Source organism: Halyomorpha halys, unplaced genomic scaffold, assembly GCF_000696795.3.
Source record: "Halyomorpha halys isolate HHAL.00 unplaced genomic scaffold, Hhal_1.1 Scaffold697.1, whole genome shotgun sequence".
NCBI lineage: Eukaryota > Metazoa > Arthropoda > Insecta > Hemiptera > Pentatomidae > Halyomorpha > Halyomorpha halys.
Window position 1 is genome coordinate 292,307 of NW_027108775.1, and position 13,671 is coordinate 305,977.

The 13,671-nt window shown below is 32.5% G+C and overlaps 2 protein-coding genes across 7 annotated transcripts in view; one reads left to right on the plus strand and one right to left on the minus strand.

The window, feature by feature from the left end:
• The window catches only part of Dhap-at (dihydroxyacetone phosphate acyltransferase), a 96,258-nt gene that overhangs the window by 32,771 nt on the left and 49,816 nt on the right, over positions 1 to 13,671 (minus strand). The window lies entirely within an intron of this gene.
• pyd (polychaetoid) overlaps positions 9,135 to 13,671 on the plus strand; it is a gene marked incomplete in the record, with an annotated part of 191,643 nt that continues 187,106 nt past the window's right edge. Inside the window, 1 exon segment of the mRNA XM_067047106.1 lies at positions 9,135 to 9,294. Coding sequence (XP_066903207.1) covers positions 9,170 to 9,294 — 125 coding nt within the window.

The following is a 13,671-nucleotide window of genomic DNA, read 5'->3' on the forward strand; positions in this document are numbered from 1 at the left end:
AATCATAGTAATAAATTGTAAATAAATAGTTAATAATATAAGTTTTTTATTGTGTTTTAGGCTCCATGATGTAACATTATCTTATTGGTTGAGATTGAATTTACTTTAAAATTGTTTAAATTAGTTATCATAGAATATGGTATATCTTCATTTTTTCTATAATTATCTCAGGGTAGTGACAAGGAAAAAAATACAAACATAACTACTTTTTGTGACAACCTGGGCCCTGTTTCATAATAAAATACAAACTAATACTATTAGTCTTGTATATTTGATTGAATACAATCCCGCTGACTTATACTATAGTAACTTGTGCTTCAGTACTTTTTACTCTTGTAATATAAATAATAGGCATACCTATTATGAAAAAATAATTATTAGTGTCAGCACTATGTAGTTTGTATACTTGTATTTATGAACCAATGCTTATTAGTTTTTATTATGAAACAGGGCCCAGGTAACACTGGCAAACCGCCAATCTCATGTATTTAGGCGCGTAAAGCTAGTGGTTAACTTAATATTAGTGCTGTTTTAGACTCAAGAAGCAAAATATGACAGTCGTGTTCATGATAGTGTTTAGTTTCAAGTGCTAATTGTTTATCACAATTCTCAACTTATTTTATCCAGGTAAGATTAAAATAGCCTATAATTTGGAAGAATGGATGACGATAGTTGGTATTCATATAAATAAAAACAAATGTTTTGTCTTAGCCATATAATTATTTTAATATTTTTTTATAATCGAAAACTAGCCAGCTTTTGATTATATGTCACCTTTGGACCATAATAGCACAATTTTAACTAAGTTCTGAATTATTTTTGCTATGTTTACATGAAGGTTTAAATCGAATGAGTTCAAAAGGAGGTTCCATAACCTTTAAATTATAGAATCGAAAATCTCAGATTTAATGTTGCAAGTTAGCATATTTGTTCTTCTAAGATTGTAAAATTAAACCAGCCTTACTTAAAATTTAAATCCTCTTCATGTGTATAAATACGAAACAAAAAATATATTCTCGGGTTATCAAAATATAGTTGTTATGGAATAAAATAATCATAGATAGTTCTTAACTTTAATTATTTCATTCGATACTTATGGAAATATCTTATACATAGTAACTGCCTGGTATTATATAATAATAATAATAATACAAAAATGTATGATCTGAATGTTTTGATCAAGTCTTATCTACATTGTCAGTGACCTTTTCGAGCTAGAAAAATACTCACTGGATAATATATTGTTGCCACGTGTATTACGAGCTGTTAACCACAAAAAAAAAATAAAAAACGACAAGGCCCATTTGTTCTATTTTATTTTTTAATCTTGGATCTCTGAAAAGATCTGTCGAAAATCCGGTTAAAAATAATGCAGGAAGTAGATAATGATAGTTATCATTTACACTGGATTTGTGAGAGACTGCGTCAAATTTTAAGTTAATTCCGTGCTCCAGTTAACCTAGCTACGATTAGTAGTGATTGTAAGGGTGAGTGTGGTGCGGTTGTACCGGTTGCACTTATCTAAGGCCGGTCCTTTGCATACTGCCATGGCCAAGGGCCCAAGGACCACTCCTATCTTGCCTATCATGCCGGTGAGATCTTCTCATTTTGCTTTATCATCCTTGGAAGAAACATCTCTCTCCTAACACTACGAAAGAGACTTTGACCGATTCTGTTCATGTCATGAAGCCCATATCTATACGACCACTGATTTGAATGCAGCAACTTGCAGCGAGAGAAGAGAACATGGTAATATTCTCCATATCATTTAATAAATTACTTAACTTAATGTAACTAGCAGAGTTGAACGAAAATAACATATAATTACAACAGACTGTTATTAGTCTAGTAATACAGCGAAACATTCAACATCATCAAACCGTATGGATTGAGATTTATTTGATGATATATATCAAACTTTTCTTTCCGCAATTCGCTAGGGTCTAACGGCTCCTAGGACGAGTCTCAAGTTAAAGTTTTGGGAATTACTATTATCCTTCGATTCAATGTTAAATATTTTCTTATTCTGACCAATGTTTTTGAAATAGATTAAGCAAGAACGTTTATACGTTACTCCTACCAGTTCTCATCCATTTTTCACACCTGTATTTTGTTTCCACACTCAGCTTCCTAATTTTTACATGTAAGTAATAAATAATACCATGTTGCTTATAGGCATCAGTTAAAGATCGTTAATCGAACAGAGCTGTCGGAGGACACTCAAGAAGACAAGTTGTAGTTAGTAGTGTATTTTTTTATTTATAATTAGATAGATTTATTTATTGATAGATATTACAATCTGCCACACAGTTGCCGGCAATAGGTAATAGTGTTGAATTATCTCATACATACTAAAATAAAAAAATAAATAAAATTTTAAAAAACAAAAAAAAACTCTTAAAATATATACAAACAAAAGAATAGACAAGATGAACATAATCAAACTATCTGTATTAAAAAATAAATAAATAAAATAACATAATGATAAAATAATATATACAATATTTACACAATCGACCTGAGGATCCCTGAGCCCACTCTATCCCCCACGTGTGAGGGGTAGAGCAGAGCTCAAAAGATCCCAGCGCAACCCTCTCGCCGCATCAATAGTAATGAGCCAGTGGAGGCTGAGCATGTGTGCTTAAGCCGCAAACACTCATCTTGAGTGGAGAATCTGACCATTGCCAGAACTCCAATTGTCCATTTTAATTTTAATAAGTCTCTTGGCCACTGCCGTTTCAACCTTCTAGGTGGGCTGTAGGGATGGGTGGAACTAGATAAGGTTTGAACCAAAGGATTAGGATGGTTGGAAAGGTTTATATGGAATTTTGAGAATTTGGTTGGTATGAGATCAAGGACAAAGGGGATATGTAGGTCATGGTGTAGTGTTCTGTTGGGAACGTAGTAGGGTGCATTAACTATGGTTCTAAGGATTTTGGATTGAAAGGATTGGATACGTTTGATGTTCGACGGTTTAGCTGTTCCCCAAAGTTCAAGTCCGTAGGTCCAGATAGGTCGGAGTATAGTGTTATAAATTAGTAGTTTGTTTTCTAGTGAAAGATGAGAGGTCCGGCTGAGCAGTCGGTATAGTTGACTGAATCGTCTGCTGAGTTCTTGTCTTTTGAGTCTAGTATGTTGGTTCCAAGTGAGTCTTTTGTCCAAAATGAATCCGAGGTATCGCACTATGTCGGATCTGGGAAGAGGTATATTATTAAGAGTAACAGATGGACAGAAGCTTCGGCGGAGAGTGAAAGTCACATGGGTGCATTTCGATTCATTGACTTTTATCCGCCATTGGTTGCACCATTGCTCAATCCGAGTGAGGTGTGTTTGGAGATTGGATGAGGCTGTTACAGGATCGGGATGGGAGGATAGGATAGCTGTATTATCAGCAAATGTTGCCAGGAATGTGTCTGGAGTCACAGGAATGTCAGCAGTGAAGAGGATGTAGAGGACAGGACCCAGGGCACTGCCTTGGGGAACTCCTGCCTCGATGTGGTAGGTATGTGAGTACTCAGAACCACTGCGAACTCAAAAGGAACGATCTGAGAGTTAGGAGCGGAGAGTAAGGTATAAGGTTTGGGGTAATATGGATTTGAGCTTGAAAAGCAATCCGGAATGCAATACCCGGTCAAAAGCTTGCGCTATGTCCAGAAAGGCACCCGAGGAGTATTGTTTCTTTTCAAGAGCTGAAGAGATATAGTCAACGACTCTGAGGCCTTGTTGAACTGTGGAGTGTCTAGGGCGGAATCCAAATTGATGTGCAGGAAAACTCTGTGATTCAATGATGGATAGGATACGTAGTTAGTAGTCTAAGCTGTAGTACATAGTATGTGATAAATAGCCTGTATATGAGCCTCCAATCATATAAATTAAGTACCTTACAGTACTCTGTGATGGCAATCTACTGGGTGTTTGGGGTTAAATGTCCTAACTGAAAGTATGGCTTAAGGATCTCAAAGCAAGAAAAAAATCCCTAAGCAGATATGCCCGTTAACGCTTTGTTTAGAAGTAAATGAAAAAAAAGTAAATGCAAGCCTGGTCAACGATCTTAATTTTTTACGAAGAAGGATATCCGGAACTCTCAAAATATTGCAGGTTTGACGAGGGATCGGAATCAAATTAAGCAGGTGCAGGCCCTTCCTAGACTTGTCAAACTGAGGAGGGGGACGCCTATCTCGAGAGCGTTCGGTCACCGATGGCCAATGAGAAAGGAGATTCAAAAATAAGGTAACGCCCTAAAAGGGAAGTGGGAGAAAAAGAGTAGGGTAACGAGACCAAGAAAAAGGGGGATTGAAGAGATAGTCAAGAGGCAGCTTTAGACGAGAGTACCAGGCTTGAGAGAGTAGCAGAAGTCGGAGCAGAGCAAGATACACTTCGACCAGACGAAGTCGTGAGAAGGGTCACGAGACCTGGACATCCCTTATGAACGAGACGACACCTACGCAACTACATCCCACGGCATCAGCAGCTATAAGTATAAAATTAACCAATAAGTAATCATGTAATAATCTATATTTTATGGCAACCTTTATCTGAATCATTACAACCATTTTAATCATAGTAATAAATTGTAAATAAATAGTTAATCTCTTTATGAAGTTTTTATACTATTATATAACCCAATATACCACCCTTTATTATACTATATAATTAATGGTAACAACATTTTATAAATATAAAGGTATTTAATTGGTAAACTGGTAACACACAAATAGCCTTTGGAAAAGAATCCAATCATAATAATAGTTTTTTAGGACTCGATATATAAATTAATTAATTAACTTATTTTTGGATAATTGCCTTCAGCGATTATCCTGGCATCCCGATTAAATCTCCATAGCATACATAGCAATAAAGAGCGTAACAAGTTATATATAAAAGGAATTAACAAAGTTGGTTAAGAAAATATAAATATAGGTGAATAAAATAAAATAAAAAATATTACCTATTATAATTGTTTTTCTTTCATCTATATTTATATTTGTTTACCTTACTTTATTTATTTCTCTTTTTATACATATATTTTTTAAATAACTTTTTCCATTTATACTCGAATTATTTTTTTATATTTTACAATGTCTGTATCTTTTTCTCATTTAGCCCTGATGACGCCCTGGCCAAAATGGGACGAAACATTGGTTACCAATAAATAGTTTTTTTATTGTTTTGTAATTTCATTGACCTTTACCTGGACTAACTTGTTACAAAAAATTTTATACTTCTGTTTTTTTGTTTGGCCGCTTAATTAATTAACTAAACGATTTTTATCTATTTTTTTATAATACTAGGACAGATGCACCGATGCTTTAAAATATTTCTGGTAGTTGACACTTTCAGGAAAACATTTAAATTGTTGTAGTATTTCGATGTTAATTTACTTATATATTTTTTTTTCAATACTTGTTTTAGATTGGTAAACACCCAAAGCAAATTTACTTTAGATTTTACCAAAAATAAACGAATACATTTTTTTAAACTAAATTAACCTGACACACGTTTTGCAACAAGTAGTAGGATGGGAAATATACCAATAGTAGAAACCTGAATTATTATGAAATACATTTTATTAATGAATGTTCGTCATCAATAGATTATTGTGCGGTATCAATTTTGCATAAAATTTCTTGCTGATAAAAATTATGTTATTGGTTTTAAAAATCAGATAAAAAATAATAATAAATAACAGGATGATGTCCAAAAAATTTAAAAAGCCTAAAATATCGCTCATTTTTAACTCAGTGCTCAATATCTTTAAAAATAACTACTACGCGATAAAAAGTTCATGAAGTATTGTGAACAAGTTTAGTGTTCTTTAGTTCCACGAGTAACCTTTACTTAATTGTTAGTAAAAGCTTTTTAATAGAATATTAGAATAAATTGTTAATGGTCGTTTAATATGTAAAGTTACTGGTCCGTCAGAAATGAATACGCCATATCTAATGATCTTGGGGGTACTAATAGCTTGCTTGTTATTAACTAATTGGTAAAACTTGAAGTATCAGTTTGAACGAAAATATACCGTACCGCAATTTCAAAATTTCTGGAACATGGAGATTATGGGTGAACTCTAATATTTAAAGAACGTCTATCAATTCCTAAAATAACGATATTCTGATATTTTGGCATGATGTATCAGTAACAACTTGAAATTCCGAAAAAGTTATCGTTCAATGTCTCTGGGCAGGTAGAATTCTTGTCATATCTCGACCATCCTAGTTGGTACTAATTCTCCAATTTTAATACATGTTTGTTACGGATTAAATGGTCATTGATGATTAAGGGCTATTACATCACTGTTCCAGAAGAATTGGATTCCAATTATAAGAAAAGTTAAATCATGAAGTGAGTCATGTTTTGAGATAAGTTCGGAATCTGTAGTAGTATTACGCATACTCTCTTCTATTGGCGCCCAAAATGAAACTTTTTAAATTTACGTTAAAGTAGTTAATTATATAGAACTCCGTCATAGCCCCCAACAAAAAAAGTTTATGCCTAACGTGCGGTAGGTAAATTAGAGGGTATGAGCACTTAATCGAATATGGGTGAAAATTTTCGATTTTTTCTTCTAAAATTATTTTTATTAGATTTGAAAAAAATAAAATATAGTGTGGTGCGCGTATCGCAAAACTTTAACTTACCATCCTACTTTGGCTAGAAGTTTATTTCTGCTCAAGTAGGACTTCTGTTAACAATGTGATCCCAATACATTCACATACTATATGTTTCATATAAAGGTAAATAGACATAAAAACTAACTATGGCTCTAACATTCATGGAAACACGAAATATTAATTTATAAATTCAGTTTATTTTTGCGCTATTCATCACTTTTGATTTCGTTCTATGACTTTATATGTTGGACTTTAATTTTTCTAAAATCTTTGGGTTTCAAATGGTATGTTATTTATATATATTTTACTACTCTTATTTCCATAAATTTTGTTTCAATCTAAGTAAACATTTCTCCTTTAGTCAATTTTTCAAATACTTTCATAGCTAAAAGCAATTCGAGATAGTTAGTCATTTCAAATAAACAAAATTAAACGTACTTTAGAGAAAGTATTTAAGGCCTGTCAGAAAATTTCGATGAGAATAATAATAATATTATACTAAAGAAAGTAAACATTCAATCGTCTGTTAATATAACGATTTTAAACAAAATCCTTCGATTTTAGCAAAAAATATGTTGCAACATCCCAGGCATATACCTCCCATAAATGTAAAATATAAGTTTCGTTGAACATTTAGTTTAAGAGCCAGGTTGTTCATACAAACACTCAAACCATTTTGGGAGACCATATTTTATGGACTCATGGAACCATAAAACGTAAATTTCTGCCAAGAAGATTTAAATTTTTTCATTCATAAAATCCTCAATGCTCCTTATTTTGTTACTAATAAAACCATCCATAAAGACCTAAATATTCCTTATGTAACCGATCTAGCCCGAACCCGATATTATTCCTTCCATAATAAACTCCCTAACCACCCAAACCCACTCGTTTCTAACCTTGCTTCCTCTTCCATTCCTGAAAAATATTTTTTTCTTACTTCTTAAATTTTATGTACATTATAAATACAGTTTATAAAAGATTAATATCAAACACTTAAATCTAAGTACATGTACACAGCCAATGTGCTCCTTCCTTTGCCACACGGCATTATAAGGGAGTTGGTCCACTGAAATTGGGGGTCACAATATTGGTCGAGAAGCCACAGGCCGCTGGACACAAAAACGGGGAGGGACCACTCCATTTAATCCACTTTATTTAATCCATTACCTCTTTATATATACTTGCGATCAACTTACAGGCTATATATGTTAGTGCACAATAACTTGTAGTTTTATATTCAAGTCTGTCCTCATCTTTGATATATGGATTTCATTAGTTTCCATATTTTATTTTTATCCATTCAATTTGTTTTTTTGTTAGAAAGTGGGAGATTAAAAATTCTTTTTTTTTCAAATTATTAATAAATTGTGAGATATGAATTTTTGAAACGACCGAAATCGTTTGACTAATATGGGTAAAAACAAAACAATTATATTATAAAATAAATTAAAGTTCACTAATTATTTAATTGAAAAAGTCCTAACAAAAAACTCCATTTTATAAATTAAATTATAACAAGGAAACTAATAAAACCCATATAATGGAAGTGAGAGGGTTAAAAAAAAAAAAAAAAAAAACCTACAGGATATTCATCAAAAAAAGTATGTATCCTAATGATTATTTAGTAAGGCCGAAGATGGGACAATGAAACCACGAAAAAATATATAATCATTCCTAAACAAGGTCCTAAGAACCACAGTAAATGCTCTTTGAATCATAAGAAATAGTAAATTAAATCATAGACCACAACTGAAGTCAATAGACGAATTCATTAAAAAATCGTTTACCAAATTCTATCCCCAGTTACCAGCAGTAAAAGGTTTAGTGTCTTACAACACAGGATATCCAACGTTATCTTGAAGAATAAAGTCTAGACTAATGCATGACATTCTGCTATAAACATTGTATTTTTTAGCCATATTATTTTTCATTAAATATGACAGTTATTTATTTTATTAATTCTATAAATATTAGTAGTTTTTTTTTTATTAATTTTTTTTTCTCCCATTCTTCAATTACATAACTTTTACTATTATATTTTTATAATTCTTTTATGATTTAAAATTATTCAATAATTATAACATTGTAAATAATTAGGGGTATTTTTGCACGAAATTAATCCCCCACATTATCAATAGTTAATTTAAAATCGAATTTTTATAATAACTATGGAAGTACCACCAGGCCAATATGGCAATAAAAAAAGATGAAAAAGAAATCATGAAACGTCAAACATTAACTGACAACTTATCAAAAAACTAATAAAGGAAGTAAAAATTCACTGTTTATTTAATAGAGTTTTATTAATAAAACATTAATCAACTTAATACAATGATTAATGTTTTATTAATAACAAAAACAAATTACGATATAATTTGAGGTATTTTCTGTTCGAAACGAAGGTGTCCCTGCTCTAAAACGAAGTGGATGAGACAAACTGGTCAGAGTGGGGTATTCCCCTCCCCCATCTGGATAGTTATATTTATAAACATGAGGTTCAGTCGTTGTGTTGCTGTAGATAAGAGAGTGCCTAATATTTTATTCGAAATCCAATGCGGTACAGAAGCAGAAGTCGGGAACCGAGCATCCACAGCTTGGACCATCTGAGGCGAGGTCCGACGTACATCCTCCCCATCCAACCCCTCTATTGCTACCCACGGCCTTGTCGCCTAAACAGGCAAGTATCCATAATCGGTTATACTTTGGTCTGGATAGTACACAGTTTATAAATGCAATAAATACATCCATCAAAATATTAACAATTTTTGATAACATTTGCAGTGATGTTCATTTCTCTTAAAAATTCCTAAAGTAACTGCATTTTTTGAAAGTTATTCACTAATATCTTATCCTTTAGAATTAATTTACGTACTTCTGAGTAGTGTTCTTTTGCCATACTGAATGTATTTCGTATCAAATTTACGAAGGATTTTTTTTAATCTTCTTGAAGTCACCTCTATTTATGAAACAAAATCAGAACCTTGTTTAAATACAATGTTTAAAGGGATGAATTGAAACATTCTGCATTGCCTTCTTGAAACTAATCTAAATAACTTAAATGTACTTAAAAATTAGACGATGGACATTCAGATTTTCTGTATAATTGAATTTCACTGCAAATTAACCGCTGAAATATACCCATTTTAGAAACACCTCTCTATATAAGACCAGGTACTAAATACCATTGAAGTCGAGAGCTGTGTCGCATTCATCAAACAAATCTCTTGAATTAAATTGACCATAAAAAAAAATTATATTTAAGAAAAATGATTACAATGAACAGAACTGAACAACTACCACGGCTAAACTATTAGATCTGACTGCCTTAAGAGCAATGACCATCTAACTGATTATCGGCGAGGTGGGAAAAGGAAGTTTATTTATACAGAATCACTAGCCCTAGATTTGGTTTCCACATATCCTCCCTTCTGAAGTTTTCGAGTTACATATATCACACGATAGAAGAAGTGGATGAACTATGTCCCCTGATATTGAATCCAGTACAAGTTCCACTTTTGAGCTTGATTCCTTAGTAACCTGTTTTTGTCGGCAAAGAATACTTGTACAATAAATAAGCATCCATGCTGAAAGTGGTCATGATTTGTGTTAATACTTTCAAATATTTCATTATTTAAAGTAGGTATTTTTAGTATATCGAAAGTTACATTAAAATTTGTTCAATCATTAATTACTTGAAATGAAGACAAATCCTCTATATTAATTATTTTCATGTGATTGATAATTTCTTCATTTAAGTTAATAAATAGCTGTTTCTGATAATCCCAAAGGATAAGATGCGTTATTATTGTAACATGTCCAATCTTTAAAACTAAGGAATAAATTTAGTTTTACGTAAGATACGAGTATATTGTTATTGTCTACTGCCTGCAAACAATCGCTGACGGATTTTTCAATAAGCATTAGAAGAAACGAAATAGCTTAAACCTTTGATTTGGGAAGACAACATTATCATCCAGTGAAAATTAAAAAGTTAATAACACCTCTAACTGTTTGTCGAATTTTGATGAATAAAAAGGAACATTAATACACTAGGCACCTATAACTCAAATGTTTAAAATTTAGTGTTCACTGCCATGTGTTAGACATAAGAGAAGTTTAAAATCGGATATCCCACTGGGATACGCCTAAAGGTTTACCGTTCGCAGTCGTAATAATCTTCCCATCCAACAATTCTTTGTATGTTTATGTCACTTTCCTGCTTTAAATCCGATTGTTCTAATTATATGTTATCTAGTTTTACAATGATCAGTAAATTAAACTATTTTAAAAGTTGACTAGATCTCATGGACATTGATCTTATTTTCAGAAGGGTGGCTAGCTCTGTCTTCACTATAAGGCTTTTTAACTCTTTCTCAAATTTAATTTCTACTTTTATTCATCTATATGGTTTATGAAATATAGTAAGGGGAATTATTGCGATAGTGAAAAATTTCGAATCTCGGTTTTCAACTAAAATAGACCTCCTCAGGAGACCAAGCGTGTAAAAACACCAACTTAGAATTCACGTGTTCAAAAGCGGCGCCACACAGTAAGACGAAACGATCGATCTGGGCATGGATTTTTCTCCCGGATATTTCCCTATATCCATTTCAACGTAAGTCAAATCTCGTGTACTTTTCCATACTGAATCCAAGTACGTCTGGTGATAGAAATAAGGCGGAAAAAAATATTTATTTTTTTTTTTTACTTTTTAATACCTACCCTAACCCAATCAGTTACATAATCCACAATTAGAGTAATTACAAAAACAAAAAAAAACTGAAATACTCGATAAAAAAAACAAAATTAATAATTTTAATTTCTTTATTGTTTAGTTTTTTTAATTCCAGTCCTAAATCAAATTAATTTTAAAAACGTAAACTAATCTAATTGAGAAAAGAAAACTCCACTAATAAACTAAAATTTTCACAGCTATGATATATATAGTTTATAGATATATATATATAAGACACATTGATCTATTTAACTAGAGAAGACACCAAGTAGTGTATTGGCATTCTACCTTTTGTCTGTTTCTTTCATAACCGTTTCGTCAAAGAATTTGGGGTCTTCATTACAGAATCGCATGGAACTTTATTTTCTACATCTGACCAAAAAAATGGTCCCAAATAATAGCAAAATGGTCTGTATGTATGCGAACAAACCAGCTCAATTAAGAACTATGGTACGAAATCAGAATTATGAATTTAACCTAATGATGTGTATGGGATGTTACAGTAACTTTTTCGCTCAACTCCACTGACCGAAAGTGCCACTTTCCACCACTGACTACTCTTTTTTATCATTTTCTCGATAACGATTTTGATTTAATTCGCTATATCAATATGAAATTACATGTTATGTTTTTAATATCAGCTAGGTCTTATCTTTATTGAAATAGTCAGACAGGACTGAAAAGCCAAATTTTCAACATAGTTGCCTCTAAAGTAACTTTAAACTTTCATAGATAACAGTTTCTATTCTAATAACTAATGTAAGTTCCTGGGAAGCCTGGTTATAGATAACAAGTAAGTAGAGAGCGAAACAGAGGCCAGCAGCAGGATATTGATGTTATTTCTGACTGCGAAGAGTATTCAAGTTTAGAGCTCTTTCTAAAAGAATGAAAGTGGTCATCTACAAAGCTATCATAAGTCCAGTGGTTATGTATGGGTGTGAAATAGGGCACTTGACAAGAAAAGCGGAACGGATGCTCAATTCGTTGGAGTGAAAGGTATTGAAAACGATTTGGAGAGAAGTCTTGGAGAATGAAATTTGGAGAAGAAGAAATGAGGAGTTGATGGAACTGTTTGGGAAACCCAACATCGTGGCATTTGTGAAACAGCTCGAATAAGATGGATAGGACATATATATACGAGGACCGATCCCAAAGGATACTCAATAGGATGCTCTATGAGAAACCGGGTAAAAACGAAAAGGAGAACACCCCTGGGACAGGAGGAGAGAGAGGGCAGAGATCGTGAGGAATCGTGTGGCGGAGTAGGCCCGCGTTCTTGTTGGACCTTAGTGCCAGAACAATAATAAAAACCATCTCGCATTGTTAATGTGTAGTAATAAAAAATGGAAGAATATAAAATAATTCGAATACAATTATTGAATTATCATAATCGAACCTTCATTGAATTAATCGAAAAATAAACAAACATAAACTAATCTATAAAAAAGTAATTAATATAAATAAATAATTGACCTATGCAAGTAAATAAAGGAGTTCACATCACAATGCTTTAAATAAATCTGGATAGAGCAGTCTTCATCCTGTGGGCCTCCTAATTCCTTGACCTCTTGTAAATGCGTAACTTTATTTCTTTACTTTTTTTTTACTTTGTAGATGAGAATTAAATGAAATAAGGAATAATACGAATTATGCAACTAGTTTTTTATTTATGTTGAAAACCTAAAGTTGTCTAAAAAATAAATTCTCCAATCTAGAGGGCTCCATATCTTTAAGTGTCCGGGACACCACTTAGTTAAAGACGGCCCTGAGTCTGGTTTTACACCTGCAAGATGATGTTAGTGTTATCTACTGCGCATGTAACTGATTTTAATTGCGAATGAGATTTACTTAAACGTTTTTTGACGTATCCATTTATCGATTCCACTTGTAGCTAGTGATGTAATTGACTGTTTCTTATGAACCTGTGGCACCCATTACGATTATCAGGGCCTTGTTTTGAAATGTTTTTAATATGTTTTATTTCGTATAGGACCCCACACCTTGCACATTATAATTGTACATCAGTTTTGTAAATAAGAATAGTTGCACCAGGTTTTACCCTGGATATATTAATGATGGGATACAACATTAGGTAGGTTTGGGCTGGTTTAATGTTGATGTAGTGATTCCAGGTAAGGCGGAATTCCCAATGAACCCTAAGGTATATCAATCCTTCGTTGGCAGGATTCCATTGCAAATAGTCCACCATTGAGGATCTATTTAGGTTGATCTGATTATGACCTAAGAGTAAATGTCCTTACAGAATTAGCTGCTATCGAAAAATACGCGGGACACCTATCATGTTAAAACCACGTATTA